This window comes from Ovis canadensis, chromosome 10, assembly GCF_042477335.2.
Source record: "Ovis canadensis isolate MfBH-ARS-UI-01 breed Bighorn chromosome 10, ARS-UI_OviCan_v2, whole genome shotgun sequence".
Classification (NCBI taxonomy): Eukaryota; Metazoa; Chordata; class Mammalia; order Artiodactyla; family Bovidae; genus Ovis; species Ovis canadensis.
This window is the reverse complement of record NC_091254.1, coordinates 45,273,873-45,287,845: the sequence shown is the minus strand read 5'-3', so window position 1 is coordinate 45,287,845 and position 13,973 is coordinate 45,273,873. Positions and strand designations below refer to the sequence as shown.

The following is a 13,973-nucleotide window of genomic DNA, read 5'->3' as shown; positions in this document are numbered from 1 at the left end:
AGGCAGAGAAGGACAAATACTGTATGATATCACTTAGATGTGGAATCTAAAAAATACAACAAATTAGTGAATATCACCAAAAAAAAAAGGAAACAGTCTTAGTTAGTGGTTAGCAGTGGTGGGGAGGGGCCACATGGAGGCAGGGAGACAGGATATAAGACAGTTTCAAGGATGTATTGTACAACATGGGGAGTATAGCCAATATTTTGTAATAATTGTAAAATGGAAAGTAATCTTTCAAAATTGTATCTAAAATTTTTTTTAATTTAAACAAAGACAAAAATCCCTGAGACTGTCCCACCTGTTATAGGTCAATGCACAGTTCAGTTCAGTCGCTCAGTCGTGTCTGACTCTTTGCGACCCCATGAATCACAGCACTCCAGGCCTCCCTGTCCATTACCAACTCCTGGAGTTCACTTAGATTCAGGTCCATCGAGTCCGTGATGCCATCCAGCCATCTCATCCTCGGTCGTCCCCTTCTCCTCCTGCCCTCAATCCCTCCCAGCATGAGTCTTTTCCAATGAGTCAACTCTTCGCATGAGGTGGCCAAAGTACTGGAGTTTCAGCTTTAGCATCATTCCTTCCAAAGAAATCCCAGGGCTGATCTCCTTCAGAATGGACTGGTTGGATCTCCTTGCAGTCCAAGGGACTCTCAAGAGTCTTCTCCAACACCACAGTTCAAAAGCATCAATTCTTCGGTGCTCAGCCTTCTTCACAGTCGAACTCTCACATCCATACATGACCACAGGAAAAACCATAGCCTTGACTAGACGGACCTTAGTCGGCAAAGTAATGTCTCTGCTTTTGAATATGCTATCTAGGTTGGTCATAACTTTTCTTCCAAGGAGTGAGCATCTTTTAATTTCATGGCTGCAGTCACCATCTGCAGTGATTTTGGAGCCCCAAAAAATAAAGTCTGACACTGTTTCCACATCTATTTCCCATGAAGTGATGGGACAGGATGCCATGATCTTCGTTTTCTGAATGTTGAGCTTTAAGCCAACTTTTTCACAGTTGTATAAATTTTTGAAATAAAAGGTCTAGCATCAAAGTAACACATTGTCAGTGTACATAGTCCAACAGAGTGAGTAGCAGATCATTACGACACCTTAAAGGATTGAGAAAGGAATCTTATCACCTAAGGAATTATCTTGCTGGCACCTGGAAAATTTGCTTTTTTTTTTTCGGTCTGATGAGTAGGCATCCCTGTGTCTTCTAAGGGAATCTAATTGATGTATAAGGCAGGTACCCAGTGCACATGGAAGAGGGGTAGCGGCCCAGATGGGCAGAGAGGGTATTTTATGTTTAACATTTTTCCCGTCCTGCCTTAAAAATAAATACATTTCATCATGTGTAACATGTATAGAGCACTAGGCAACAGCTACTGCTTTATAATAGTTCCAGGCATTGTTCTGTTTATCATCTTCAGTATGGTACCATAGTAACAACATAGGAGGCAGAACCCTTCAGGACCTGTCGTCACTGTGTTTAGTGGTGTTGGTGGGGGGCATAGGGGGTGTGCTCGGGGCTCAAGCAGAGCAAGGAGTCAGGGTCAGTTTGACAGCTTCTGGGTTAACTTTACAAATACAGAGAGTTCTTCACTGAGATGGATCAATTGTCCTTCTTGAAGTCTGGGCCGGGGGTTGCAGCTAGAGGCCAGACTAGACACCTCTCTGCTGATGGTCTGCCTCTATGAGGTTGGTTATTGAATTACTAAATGCCCCCTTCGCTGCAGGCTTCTTGTTGGGGCAGAAGCAAGATGGCATTCCCATCTCAGAGTCAAGTTGCCTGCTTTGGGGATCCGCTCACCCCCCCCCCACTTTCTGTGCGGCAGCAACACTCACCCATCAACTATCTTGTGGTCCGTTCTGGACAAGGCACCGAGGCGGGGAGACTGCGGGCACTGGGGGGCCTCTCCCCCGCAGCATGTGATGCCCTTTTGGTCGGACCCAGTGGGGGGCCCCCTGACCTCACCGCCCCGTGAGGAGCAACCCGGGCAGGGGTTGCAACCCAGGGGCCGTGTCTGTGAGGATCGAGCTGGATGTCTCATGCGTTACCTGCAGGACCAAGTGGACACGCTGACCTTCCAGAGCCAGTCTTTGCGGGACCGAGCCCGGCGCTTCGAGGAGGCTCTGAGGAAAAACACAGAGGAGCAGCTGGAGGTACCATGAGCTCTCAGCGTCCCAGCATCCTGCAAGCCTGGGGCTCCCCCAGCATCACCCCAAAGACAGAGCCTCTGTGCTGATCTGACTGCAGAGTGCCAGCGGTCAGGGCCTGCCAGGATTTAAACACACATCCATAGGCACCTGTCCTGACTCAGGACAGCTGTGGGTTCTCCATCTGAGTGTTATTCTTGCTGCATTTCACAGGGCTCCCCAGCCACTGTCCATGAGCCCCTGGGACAAGCTGGACCTGGAAATGCCTCTGCCTGTACCCTCACCCCCACCCCAACACCTCACTCCTTCACAACCCCAACTCCACAGGGAAGTTGGAGGTTTCTTTTTCCGGAAACCCTGGCAAAATTCCTCCCTCTATGTAGGGTTGCCAGGTGAAATCCATGACACCCAGTGAAATGTGATACAGATAAATGAGATTTTTAAATATGCCTCCTACAGTACAAAAAAGTTGTTTACGTGACATTCAGACTTAATTGAACATCCTGTCATTTTATTTGTCACATCTGGCAGACTTACTCTAACAGTTCTTTTTCTACAATGCCTTTTTAAACTACTTTGCTCATTTCCTACACAGGGTGCGGAGGGGGCGGGGCTGTCCTTGGGCACAGGTAGGGACCTGTGTCAAGCTTCACCTGTGTGTTGAACCAAGCAGTCTGGGTGAATGTTAAAGGCCAATGTTGAATTTAGTGTTTTGCCCACTAAGTTCCCTTGGAGGGCTGGGCTGGTAGTATCTGGCCACCCCAGTATCTGACATTTCAGGGACCGATAGCCTCCCCTCTTCTGCTCCCCACGGAGCTGGATTTTTAGTCTCACTCCCAGTGGCAACTCCTGGGCGTCTTTATCAGGGAGGACTGTGAGCATTCTCGCCCGCCTGCCCCCTCGCTCTTGTTAATCTTGTTAACAGAGACTAGATTTCGCTGACTTCATGATGCTGGTGAGTGCCTGGGAGACAGCTCCTTGCTCTCTGCCCCTGCAGATTGCCTTGGCTCCTTATCAGCACTTGGAAGAAGACATGAAGAGTCTGAAACAGGTGTTGGAGATGAAGAATCAACAGATACATCAGCAGGAAAAGAAGATTCTTGAGCTGGAAAAGCTGGTGAGTCGCCTGTAACTCGGGGAGGCCCCCATAACTGGTGTGCTTTCCCGCTGCCCTTGTGGGTGAAAGGATTAACAGCGTTCGAGGGAGCATCTGGCCCTTACCTGTCCATTGCTTGCATCTGAGCAGAAAAGACCACAGATGAGGCTCCAGGCCTTGTTTTGGGAGCCAAGAGTTCAGGAATCTCAGATGTGGCCTCATTTGTACAAGTCTAGAGCCCATCTGAGGCCCTGTCAGCATCGCCATCCATCACTGTGATCTGCTGGCTCCTCTCCTCCCAGGGGAGGACGTGCAGTGAGCCTGCATCTGGGGAGCATCGCTGATGGGTACCAGGTGCCGTGCAGACACTTTGTCTGTTCAATAATTCCGACAGCAATCCACTGAGTGGGAGTCCATTGTCAGGAGTCTCCTTTTACAGATACAGAGATAGACGCTTAGGATAAGGTCTTGTCTCACCCAGAGCCAATAAGTGGCCCAGCCCAGGCAGGAACCCTAAGCCAGAGCTCCAGGCCTTGGCTTCCACCGGGTTTTGGCTCCCAGAGAACTAGCAAAGGGCGTGCCTTTGGGGGAATAGAGTGCTCAGAGTTCACTGCCAGACCCTGAGGGTGCAAGGGTTGCAGCTGAGATAGTAGTCCAAAGTTAGCAGCAGGGAGGCCTGCCTCCAAAGAGATACTATGTTGATGGGAAGGTTGGCCCAAGGGACTCATATAGAGTCATTTTTTTTCTTATCATTATTTTTAAATTTTTGATACTATAAAAGGAAAATATGTGCACTATAGGTAATTATAAGATAAAAATAAGGAGATTAAAATGCCATATTTCTACCACTGTTAACACTTTCTGGAGGCTTTCCTCCATACAAGTGTACACACCCCAATAAACAGATTGTGCGCACACACACACACACACACACGGGTTTTGCATCCTGCTTCTTTTCAGTTAGCACATCTTCAACTCACCATCTCAGTAACTGATCATCTCCTCTAACTTTTAAAGTTCTCTGCATGTCTTATAAATGTCCTGGCAGCTGGTTTATCAAAACCAGGAGCTGGTCCCTGACCACCTGTTGCATTCAGTCATCACGTCCGCTCTGCTGATCTAGGACCATCCTTCTCTGCGCTTCTCTAGCTGCACAGATGCTTGTCCGTTAGGATGGGAGCCGGAGAAGGCAATGGCACCCCACTCCAGTACTCTTGCCTGGAAAATCCCATGGATGGAGGAGCATGGTGGGCTGCAGTCCATGGGGTCATGAAGAGTCGGACACGACTGAGTGACTTCACTTTCATTTTTCACTTTCATGCTTTGGAGAAAGAAATGGCAACCTACTCCAATATTCTTGCCTGGAGAATCCCAGGAACGGGGGAGCCTGTTGGGTTGCCATCTATGGGGTCGCAGAGAGTTGGACACAACTGAAGCGACTTAGCAGTAGCAGTAGCAGTAGTATGGGAGCAGATGGGGCTGTGAGTGCCCATTATAGCATCCTGGGTGATGCTGGTATCCTGGGACCATCCAGCAGCTCAGCTTTCCAGCTAGGCCAAAGCTAAGGCCAGTGGGGACAGCTGAAGTGGACAGAGCCCTGCCCCTCTCAGCCCTGCAGCCCTCCTCCTCCAGGCTGGACTGTCTGCATCCTTATCTGGTCAACCAGCAGCCTCTGGGTTTATCAGGCTGTTTTTAGCCCTGCTGATATGCAGATGACATCACCCTTATGGCAAAAAGTGAAGAGGAACTAAAAAGCCTCTTGAAAGTGAAAGTGGAGAGTGAAAAAGTTGGCTTAAAGCTCAACATTCAGAAAACGAAGATCATGGCATCCGGTCCCATCACTTCATGGGAAATAGATGGGGAAACAGTGTCAGACTTTATTTTTGGGGGCTCCAAAATCACTGCAGATGGTGACTGCAGCCATGAAATTAAAAGACGCTCACTCCTTGGAAGAAAAGTTATGACCAACCCAGATAGCATATTCAAAAGCAGAGACATTACTTTGCCGACTAAGGTCCGTCTAGTCAAGGCTATGGTTTTTCCTGTGGTCATGTATGGATGTGAGAGTTCGACTGTGAAGAAGGCTGAGCACCGAAGAACTGATGCTTTTGAAGTGTGGTGTTGGAGAAGACTCTTGAGAGTCCCTTGGACTGCAAGGAGATCCAACCAGTCCATTCTGAAGGAGATCCACCCTGGGATTTCTTTGGAAGGAATGATGCTAAAGCTGAAACTCCAGTACTTTGGCCACCTCATGTGAAGAGTTGACCCATTGGAAAAGACTCTGATGCTGGGAGGCATTGGGGGCAGGATGAGAAGGGGATGACAGAGGATGAGATGGCTGGATGGCATCACTGACTCGATGGCCGTGAGTCTGAGTGACCTCCAGGAGTTGGTGATGGACAGGGAGGCCTGGAGTGCTGCGATTCATGGGGTTGCAAAGAGTCGGACATGACTGAGTGACTGAACTGAACTGAGGCACTCTGTGGGCATGCAAGAGTTCTCATTCCAGAAACCGTTCCAGGCAGGGGTGGGGGTGGGGGGCAGGAGAGTTGATTGCATCACTTCCCATTTCCTAGGAGGGCTTCCTTGGTGGTCAGATGGTAAAGAATCTCCCTGCAATACAGGACACCCACATTACATCCCCTGGATCAGGAAAGATCCCCTGGAGAATTAAATGGCAACCCACTCCAGTATTCTTCCCTGGGGAATTCCATGGATAGAGGAGCCTGGCAGGCTGTGGTTCATAGGTTCGCGAAGAGTTGGACACAACTGAAGCAGCCTAGCACCACATGCATAGTGAATTACATCTACACAATTTATGTGCGTGCCTATATTGGATTCCTGTGTAGAATACACTTCTCATAGTGAGTGTCTCCATGCCCCTGCCATTGTCAGAGATGAGCCATGAGCACCCGCCAGGTCCAGTTTGGCTGGTGGATCCCCTGGTTCTCCCTGTCGGGTCCTCCGCCCTGCACTGGCACCTCTGGCAGTACCTGTATGTACAACATGACATTCTGAATTAATGGAGGGATGAAAATATCAATAATGTGGACACACTTTCCCTCCTGAGGCTCTCGGCAGCCAGGAACGTGCAGCTCAAGCCAGCTCTGCACAAGAACAGAAAATAACATCCTCCTCCATGGTGGTTATTCCTTTGAGACTTAATGCCCGCTCTCTGTCCGTGTGTCCCCACGGCCTGAGACCTAGCTGAAGTCGAGCTCCATTCTAAGATGAACTGAGAAACTTTTTTGAAAAGACTATGAAGAACTCCTGCGTAGGGTAGTTAAGGAAAACCACCACCCCTCTGTGCATCGGGCTGAGGTATCAGAGTGGAAGGACTGGGCTTTAGCCAGCTCTTCAGCAAGGCTCCCACGCCCACCTCATCTTTGTTCCCAGGAAATGCATGCATGCTAAGTTGCTTCAGTTGTGTTCAAGTCTTTGCGACCCCATGGACTGTGTAGCCCGCCAGGCTCCTCTGTCCATAGGTTTCTCCAAGCAAGAATACTGGAGTGGCTTGCCATGTCCTTCTCCAGATCTTCCGGACCCAGGGATCGAACCCGGGTCTCCTACACTGCAGGCAGGTTCTTTACCATTAGCACCACCTGGGAAGCCCCATAATTCATAATATATACCGATATATACACACAGACATATTATATACCTACATATATATAAGAAAGATATACGTATATATATATAAAACAGTACTTTTACAGTGCACTCTGGTATTTTTTATTGTTTTCTTTTGTTTAAAAAAGCAATGCTGGTCATGTCCCTCTAGCCTGGTTTTATAGCCAATGCATTGCAAATTGCAGTTTGAAAAACACTGTTTTAGATAATCCTCCAAAGCCCGGAAGCCAAGGGCACTGGTCTGTCGTCTCCCCCAGGGCCTGGCTGCGGAGCTCTTGACACTCCATCTTTTATAGGCAGAAAAGAACATCATCCTGGAAGAGAAGATCCAAGTTCTCCAGCAGCAGAACGAAGACCTCAAGGCCAGGATCGACCAGAACACCGTGGTCACAAGGTAGGTGGACCTGGGTGATGGAGCCTCAGAAGCACGTGTCCCAGACAGAATGGCTTTGCTCCTGACCTTGGAGGGCTCTGCTTTTGTCCTTGCTCCTCCGAGCCCCAAGGCTTCCCCACGCAGGCTCTCGGCGCTCCCCACGTGGAAGAAAGCATAGAACACACTGCTCTGAGCACCCAGCCAATGCCCTGGCTGCACGAAGCACCCTCCTTGGTGGAAAGGAGTTGGGTGGGATAAAGTGTGTGGCATAGCTGGCAGGGGCAGGGGCAGGAGTGGTGGGGATTGTGGAGGAGGTTTTGGAAGGGCTGCCCGCTGGGAGTTCCAGGCTAAAGAAAACAACCATGTGAGCCAGCCGACCCTGGGCTCCAGCAGTGCCCAGCTGCTGCCCCGGCGCTCAGCCAATGGCAGAGGGGAGCTGCCCCGGCTGGAGGGCAGCAGGGAGGGACCGGACCATGCAGCCACTTCCATCTCCGTGCTCCTAACCTGCTCCGAGGCTCCGACTTCCAGGAAGGGAGGAGCAGCAACCCGGCTGCAGTGACGACAGAGGCACAAAACACATCGGGTTCCTTTCTACTTGGCGTGCATCAGCCGCAGACACCCATGGAGCATCTGTTACAGGCCAGGCCCCAGGCTGGGTGCCGAGCACTGGAGAAGGGACCGCTCTGGCCCCATCCTAGGGCTCCAACTCCAGCAGGCGACCAGATGCACTGCCCAGAAGGTTGCAGTGCAAGCTGACTGCTGCCAGGGAGGCCCAGGGTGAGGGCAGGCTGCAGAGGCCATCGGCACCACTGACTTCCCGGGGCTGTCCTTATGGCTCAGTGTCCCCCACACCACCTGCAGCTTTTGCTCTGTCCACTGGCCACCAGCGCCTCCCCTGACCCAGGGCAGAGGGACTGTAGGCGAAATCAGGTGTTGGCAGAGAGACTCTGGGAGAGGATTGTGTGGGTGGGACAGGTGGTGATTGTGTTTCAACCCCTGGGCTTGATCCCTGAGGTCCACAGGAACCCACCACACACCCTGTTCCCTGTGCGCCCCTGGGCCCGGCCGACCTCGGGCTCAGCGTCTTCTCTGCCATTGCTACTCTAACTGTTGCTTGTCCCCTCCCCCACCCCACCCCACCCCCATGCAGACAGCTGTCGGAGGAGAACGCGAACCTCCAGGAATATGTGGAGAAAGAAACGCAGGAGAAGAAGAGGCTGAGCCGGACCAATGAAGAGCTGCTATGGAAGCTCCAAACCGGGGACCCGACCAGCCCCATTAAACTGTCCCCCACATCCCCTGTGTACCGCAGCTCCTCCTCCGGGCCCTCCTCTCCCGCCAGAGTCAGCATGACGCCCAGATGACGCCACCACGCTGCGGGCCGAGCTGCGGCGCCGGGTCCATGAGGGTTCCCACCAGTGGGGAGTGGTGACCGCCGCGTGCCGGCCCGCCTGGCCCCGCGCGCATGCCCAGTCGCTTCGTCGCGGGCTTTCATGCGCGCATGCCCAGCCGCTGCATAGCCGCACCCCAGGCCAAGCCCTCTCCTAACCCTCGTGTGTAGAACTGTCCCGGGACGGGCACTTAGGAACGTGTAAATGGTAGTGTCTCATGTGCAAACGTTTGGCCGTAGTCAGAGCCAAAAGAAGGAAACGCCAGTTGTCCTTGAGCAATGAACTTTCACTGCAGAATTTCAGGTTAGTTAACAAACAGCTCAGTTTTGACTATCCATTGAATAATCCTTGTGTACTGCACCGGTATGTGTGTATATTTAGATACACGTATATACACATGCAGCGGTTCTGAATTGCATTTTTTTATAACATGAAGTGCTGACGTATTTTGGTGACGGTCAGCAGTTTTCTAACTCGTGCCTAAGAATTATTGGGAAATGAAAATGCATTTCTATCTACCTTCCCAGGAATATTTCTACCCAAAATAGAAAAAGGAAAAAAAAAAAAAAGATACAGAGAAGAAGCGCCTTTCGACCTACCACCACGTGGTACTCTGTTTAACACAAACACCAGCCATTCGTCGGGTAACTACCTTTGAAACAATCAGCTTCTTAGTCAACATGACATGAGGTCACTATTACTCCATCCACAGATTTTAATTATTGACATTCCTGTCCTGAGTGGATAAGGGGCAGCAGTGAGAAACCCTGAGGGGGATGAGCGGTTTTGCAGATGTTAACTCATGACCAGTGGATCGGCTATAGTCTTGTAAACACAAGTTTTGCTTTTTTCCTAAATGGCATCTTGGAATCCATCATTCAGCTATTGCATCCTTGGGAAAATATGGAAGCACATGACCTTAGAGAATGAGGGTGAGAATGGCCTTGGAGTTGGCCAAGACTCTTCCCGCTGCATCCTCAAGAAGGAAAACTGCTGATAGAGTCTGTATTCTGACTAAGCGTAGAGGAGAAGAGTGTGCTCTGGCGTCCTGTTTGATGTGATGCTGTAAGTGGTCAACCCACCAAAATACGACCCTCAGCCCTATTTCATTGCCCCCCTTTCAGTTAGGTTCTGTAATCCAACCTCATTCTTGTACATTGAGCAGCTCAGGGGTTCTAACAGGGGCTTCCAGGAAACCAGTTCTTTTGTCCTGTGGGGATCAGTTCCTGGTTGTGCTAGATCACTGCATGACCTCCCAGAAACCCAGGTGTCTTTTTCTGCTAGATGGTCAAGCTATACCACAGCTGAGAGAGGTCACCAACCGTCTTTGGCCCAGGAGGTTCTTCCAAAGAGAGGAGCCCCAGGAAACAGCCAGCCGGTGGTCACAGGCTTCTGGACTGGCATTTGTCTCCTAAATGGATTAGAATGGGGGAGAGATTCCTGTAGTGCTGTGGACCATTAGAAGCATAACACGCAAAGTAGTTTCAGCCATTTATACAGTGATGATAACGATGTCTTTACTGTTTGTGACGAAGACCCTGTACTTTTCTCCCCAAGGCCCCTCAAAGTGGTCCTGAGCACAAGACTGATGCTGAGCAAACCCGAGATAGGCAGACTTACGTAGATACGCTTTGTGGGGCCAGAGTCACAGAGCAGGAAAGAAACGGCTCAAGAAAGGGGTCCCGTGGCCCAGAGCCCCTGCCTGCTCATGGCATATGTGGCTGGCATGAAGACAGACCTGGTCTGTGTTCCTTGCATGAGGCAAGCTTGGGCTTCCTGGCCTCCCATACATCTCATTTCTAGCAAACCTCCAGGTTTTTGCCCATCCTGGGGACATAGACAGGAGATACCCAATGAAGAAACATTTATTTTTCCGTTTAGTGGGTCTGCATGATGCTGTGATGTTGAGTTGGGCATCCCGTTAGAGTAGATGATGCCACGTTGACTAAAATACACGAATATGTATTCTTTTAGTAGGCACCACCTGCAGACACAGTAGCTCAGCCCTCCGAACTAGGAACTGCTTCCATAACGGCACCTGCTAAATGCAGTCACCCAGCAATACAGATGTCAGTGTTGCGTTAGAATGTGGTCTGGTGTGTTAGCCTGTTGCAGTCACAGTTGTAGTGGTGTTAGAACCAAGTAATCCCCCACTAGGTGACTAGAGCGTGGCTCTAACCATCCCTGACCTTGGGTACCCGAGCTAATTCCCGCAATGCCCTGGCTTCCTTTCCTTGTCATGGACGCCCATCATATAAGGCTCCTATCCCCAAATTCTAGGGGCCGCAGCGCCCCCCACCCCCCACCGTCGCCTCTCTCCTCCCCACTCCCAACACTGTTAGGACTTGGACCTCTGTCTCTCTGGTGTCCACCTCCCAGGCTGGAGCTGTTTCCATAGAGAAATGCTACAGCCTCCCCACCTGTCTCAAACCCACCCAACCTCACCAACCTCTCCTTGGTGTGTGGGACGCTGTTGGTGCCCTGCCCGCCCCCAGCCCACCACACGCCCTGCGAGGTTCCGGCTGGGTGTCAGAGCAGCGGACAGGCCGCGGAGCCGGCATACTTGGTGGCCGTCTGAAGGGGGCCACTCGTTCCTTTTCTGGCCCCCGCGGTTTCTCTGTTGCATTATTTGTGTTTGAAGCATATTAAAATGAACTTGAGGGACCTTCTGTGATACGCACTTGATGTGACCATTGCCCTGGCCCCCCTCGGGCTTCAGGAGGTCAGGAGGGGGCAGGGAGGCCTGAAGGCCAGGTTCCCTCTGTGTGCGCGCCAGGGTCAGCTGGTCATCACTGAATCTTGAGACCCGTCTGCCCCAGCTCAGCAGGGTCCCTGCGCCCAGCTTATAGCCCGGGACTTTCAGCAGTCTTCCCCCGAGCTTTGGGGGCTCGGTGGCTCTGCTCCTTGTCTTGAGGTGGCCAGGTTGGACCGGAGACCATCAGAAAAAGGACACAAGACATCAAGTACAAGCCCCTCACCATCAACTTCAAATTCAGATGCTGACCTGACTTTCTGCCCCAAGTGGGCTTGGCCACTTTGTATCTGGGTGGTCACAGATTTCTCTCAGAGTGGCCAGGGGGCCACTGGCTCCTAGCAGGGGGGCTGTGGTCACAGCACTTCCTTGTCACGTGCTCTCTCATGCCTGTGGGGTTCACAGGACCCCGAACAGCAATGAGCCAGGACACTCCTTTAACCTGAAAGCATTCGCCCCCTCCCACCCCGTTAAGATGGCCTTTCAGGCTGGACTGCAGCCAGTTGGTAGGGGCACCAGGGGCCACGGGGAGACTCCAGTCAGTCTGTTCCCCCAAGCTGCTGCTGACCAGGAGCCCCTTGGCAGGTGATAAAGGCCCCTGAGTTACTCTGGACCTGCCAACACCTTCCCAGGACCCCCCAGGTCACTCATGCCTCCAGATATTGGTGACGGCTGCCAATTAATGATTTACTCATCAACACATCCCAACCTGTTTATGTCTTTTGGCGCCTCCTGCCACCGCTTTAATCAGAACCACCCTGCATTATCTTTCCCCCCACCATGCATCAGTACTGCCACTTAGCAAAGGGACGCTGGCGCCTGGCCCAGGGCCCCGAGGAGGAACCAAAGGTGGAACGGCCTCCTGGCAATGGAGAATCGTGTCCCCCACGGTTGCCAGGCAGCAGTCGAGAGACCTTCGAAGTCAACCACTCAGTCCCCGCTCTGTGGTCTCTGGGAGTCCACGGTGGCTCCCCCACTGCCTGTGAGGCGGGGAGGAGTGAGGAGGGTGAGGCTTGGGTAGAACCGGGGCGAATGCGTCTCCCCTGCTGCTGGAGGTGAAGGCTGTTATGCCATGGATGCATCTGAGAACAAACCCAGTAGTGGGGCCAGGGAGGGGGCTCTTGGGTGGGGGGAGTTGGTGGATGGGACAGCCTTCCTGTCAAGCAAGAGGCAGAGCCTTGCCCACAGTGGGGGAGAGGGTGGTGAATCTGGGTCAAATGCTCAAAAAACATAGCCAGAGGCTAGAGCTAATTCACTTGTTTGCTAAATACTTTTTCATTTTTTTCCGCTTTGGAACCGGTCTCCTTCTCTGGAACTTCTCTATAAACAAAAGCAGGACACCTGGGGTGTCTTGACCTACCAGCTTGGTTTTTTGCCCCCTCAGCCTGAGGGATGAACAGGTGAAGTTGCCCCCCTTACCGTGTCTGGGTTTCCCAGCGCACGCATCACGCGGGATATAGAGAGTTGTCTAAGTGGGCCCCTCCCCCTCCCACGGGCTTAGCTGCTGCTGATCGGTTTAACTGCACCCAAATCTGCGCAGCATAGCGCATCAGCAGGCGCTCAAGAAGCAACCGCAGGGATTCAGGGAGAAGTGTCAAAGTCCGACCCCGTACCTTCTCTCTGTCCGCCACTGCCCCCTCACACCCCTACTGCCTCGCAGTCCCAGATGGATGTTAAGTAGGCCAGAGACTGGCTGCATCAACAGACACGCTGCCTGCTTTATTCCCTAAGCCTTGCTCCCATCGCATTTATGGCTTGATGTACAAGCTTACCTCCCCCTGATGGAGGTCCCCGCCGTCCTGGCCGCCTGGTGGCTGAGCAGTCCTGAAGGAATCCACGCGATTCCTCCCCACCGCGGAGGCCGCGCTGTCGGGGGCAGCCTCTGACTCACCAGACGCTCCAGGTGACTGCCCAACCCCCGGCCTCCAGACGTGAGTGGCTTCAGAAACCCTTCGGGGTTTCCTGGGAGACGGCCGGGAGCCTGGTGGGGGCTCTCCAGGCGCCGGTCTCTAGGTGGCGGCGTGGCGCCGCGGCACCCGCCTCTCCGGGCTGAGGGGGCGCTCCACGCGTGGACCCGGCCAGGTCGCCCCCAGGTCCGGGCTCTTGGGGGCAGTCAGCCCGCCCAGATGTCAAGGGCTGGGGTTCGGCGGTGCCTGCAAGACGGCACAGGGCACAGATGGCCCTGGGTCGGGGGGGGGGCGGTGGTGGGGGTGCTGGCTTGGGGAGGCAAGTAGGGGCGCCCCGCCTGAGCGTGTTCCTGCCGTCCAACCCAGGCGAGTGGCGCGCCGCGTGGCCCACCGGTGGTCCTCGCTTTTGATGGTGGGCGCACGGAGGCGGGGCGGGGCGGGGCGGGGCGGGGCCTGTAGCAGCAGCCCCCTGCCCTATTAGTGAGGAAACTTCACTACGCATCTTCCTGCCGGGATCACACCGCGCCTCGGGGTCTGAGAATTGGGCACTCGACTGAACTCACCTCTAGTGCAGAAAAACGCCTCCTTTCTCAAGTGGGGCCGAGGAAGGGGGTGATGGTGAGCGCTCGAGGGTTATAACAGCCACACACCCTGACTTCCACCCCTGT

General features: G+C 52.8%; 1 protein-coding gene across 2 annotated transcripts in view; it reads left to right on the top strand.

Annotated features, from left to right (window-relative positions):
* Positions 1–9,119, top strand: part of MTUS2 (microtubule associated scaffold protein 2) — a 368,115-nt gene extending 358,996 nt beyond the window's left edge. For both annotated transcript variants that reach the window (XM_069601648.1, XM_069601649.1), the window contains 4 exons: positions 2,064–2,162; positions 3,154–3,273; positions 7,179–7,276; positions 8,406–9,119. In XM_069601648.1, coding sequence (XP_069457749.1) covers positions 2,064–2,162; positions 3,154–3,273; positions 7,179–7,276; positions 8,406–8,619 — 531 coding nt within the window. In that variant the 3' untranslated portion in view covers positions 8,620–9,119. The remainder of the gene's footprint in view (positions 1–2,063; positions 2,163–3,153; positions 3,274–7,178; positions 7,277–8,405) is intronic.
* Positions 9,120–13,973: the final 4,854 nt, after the last annotated feature.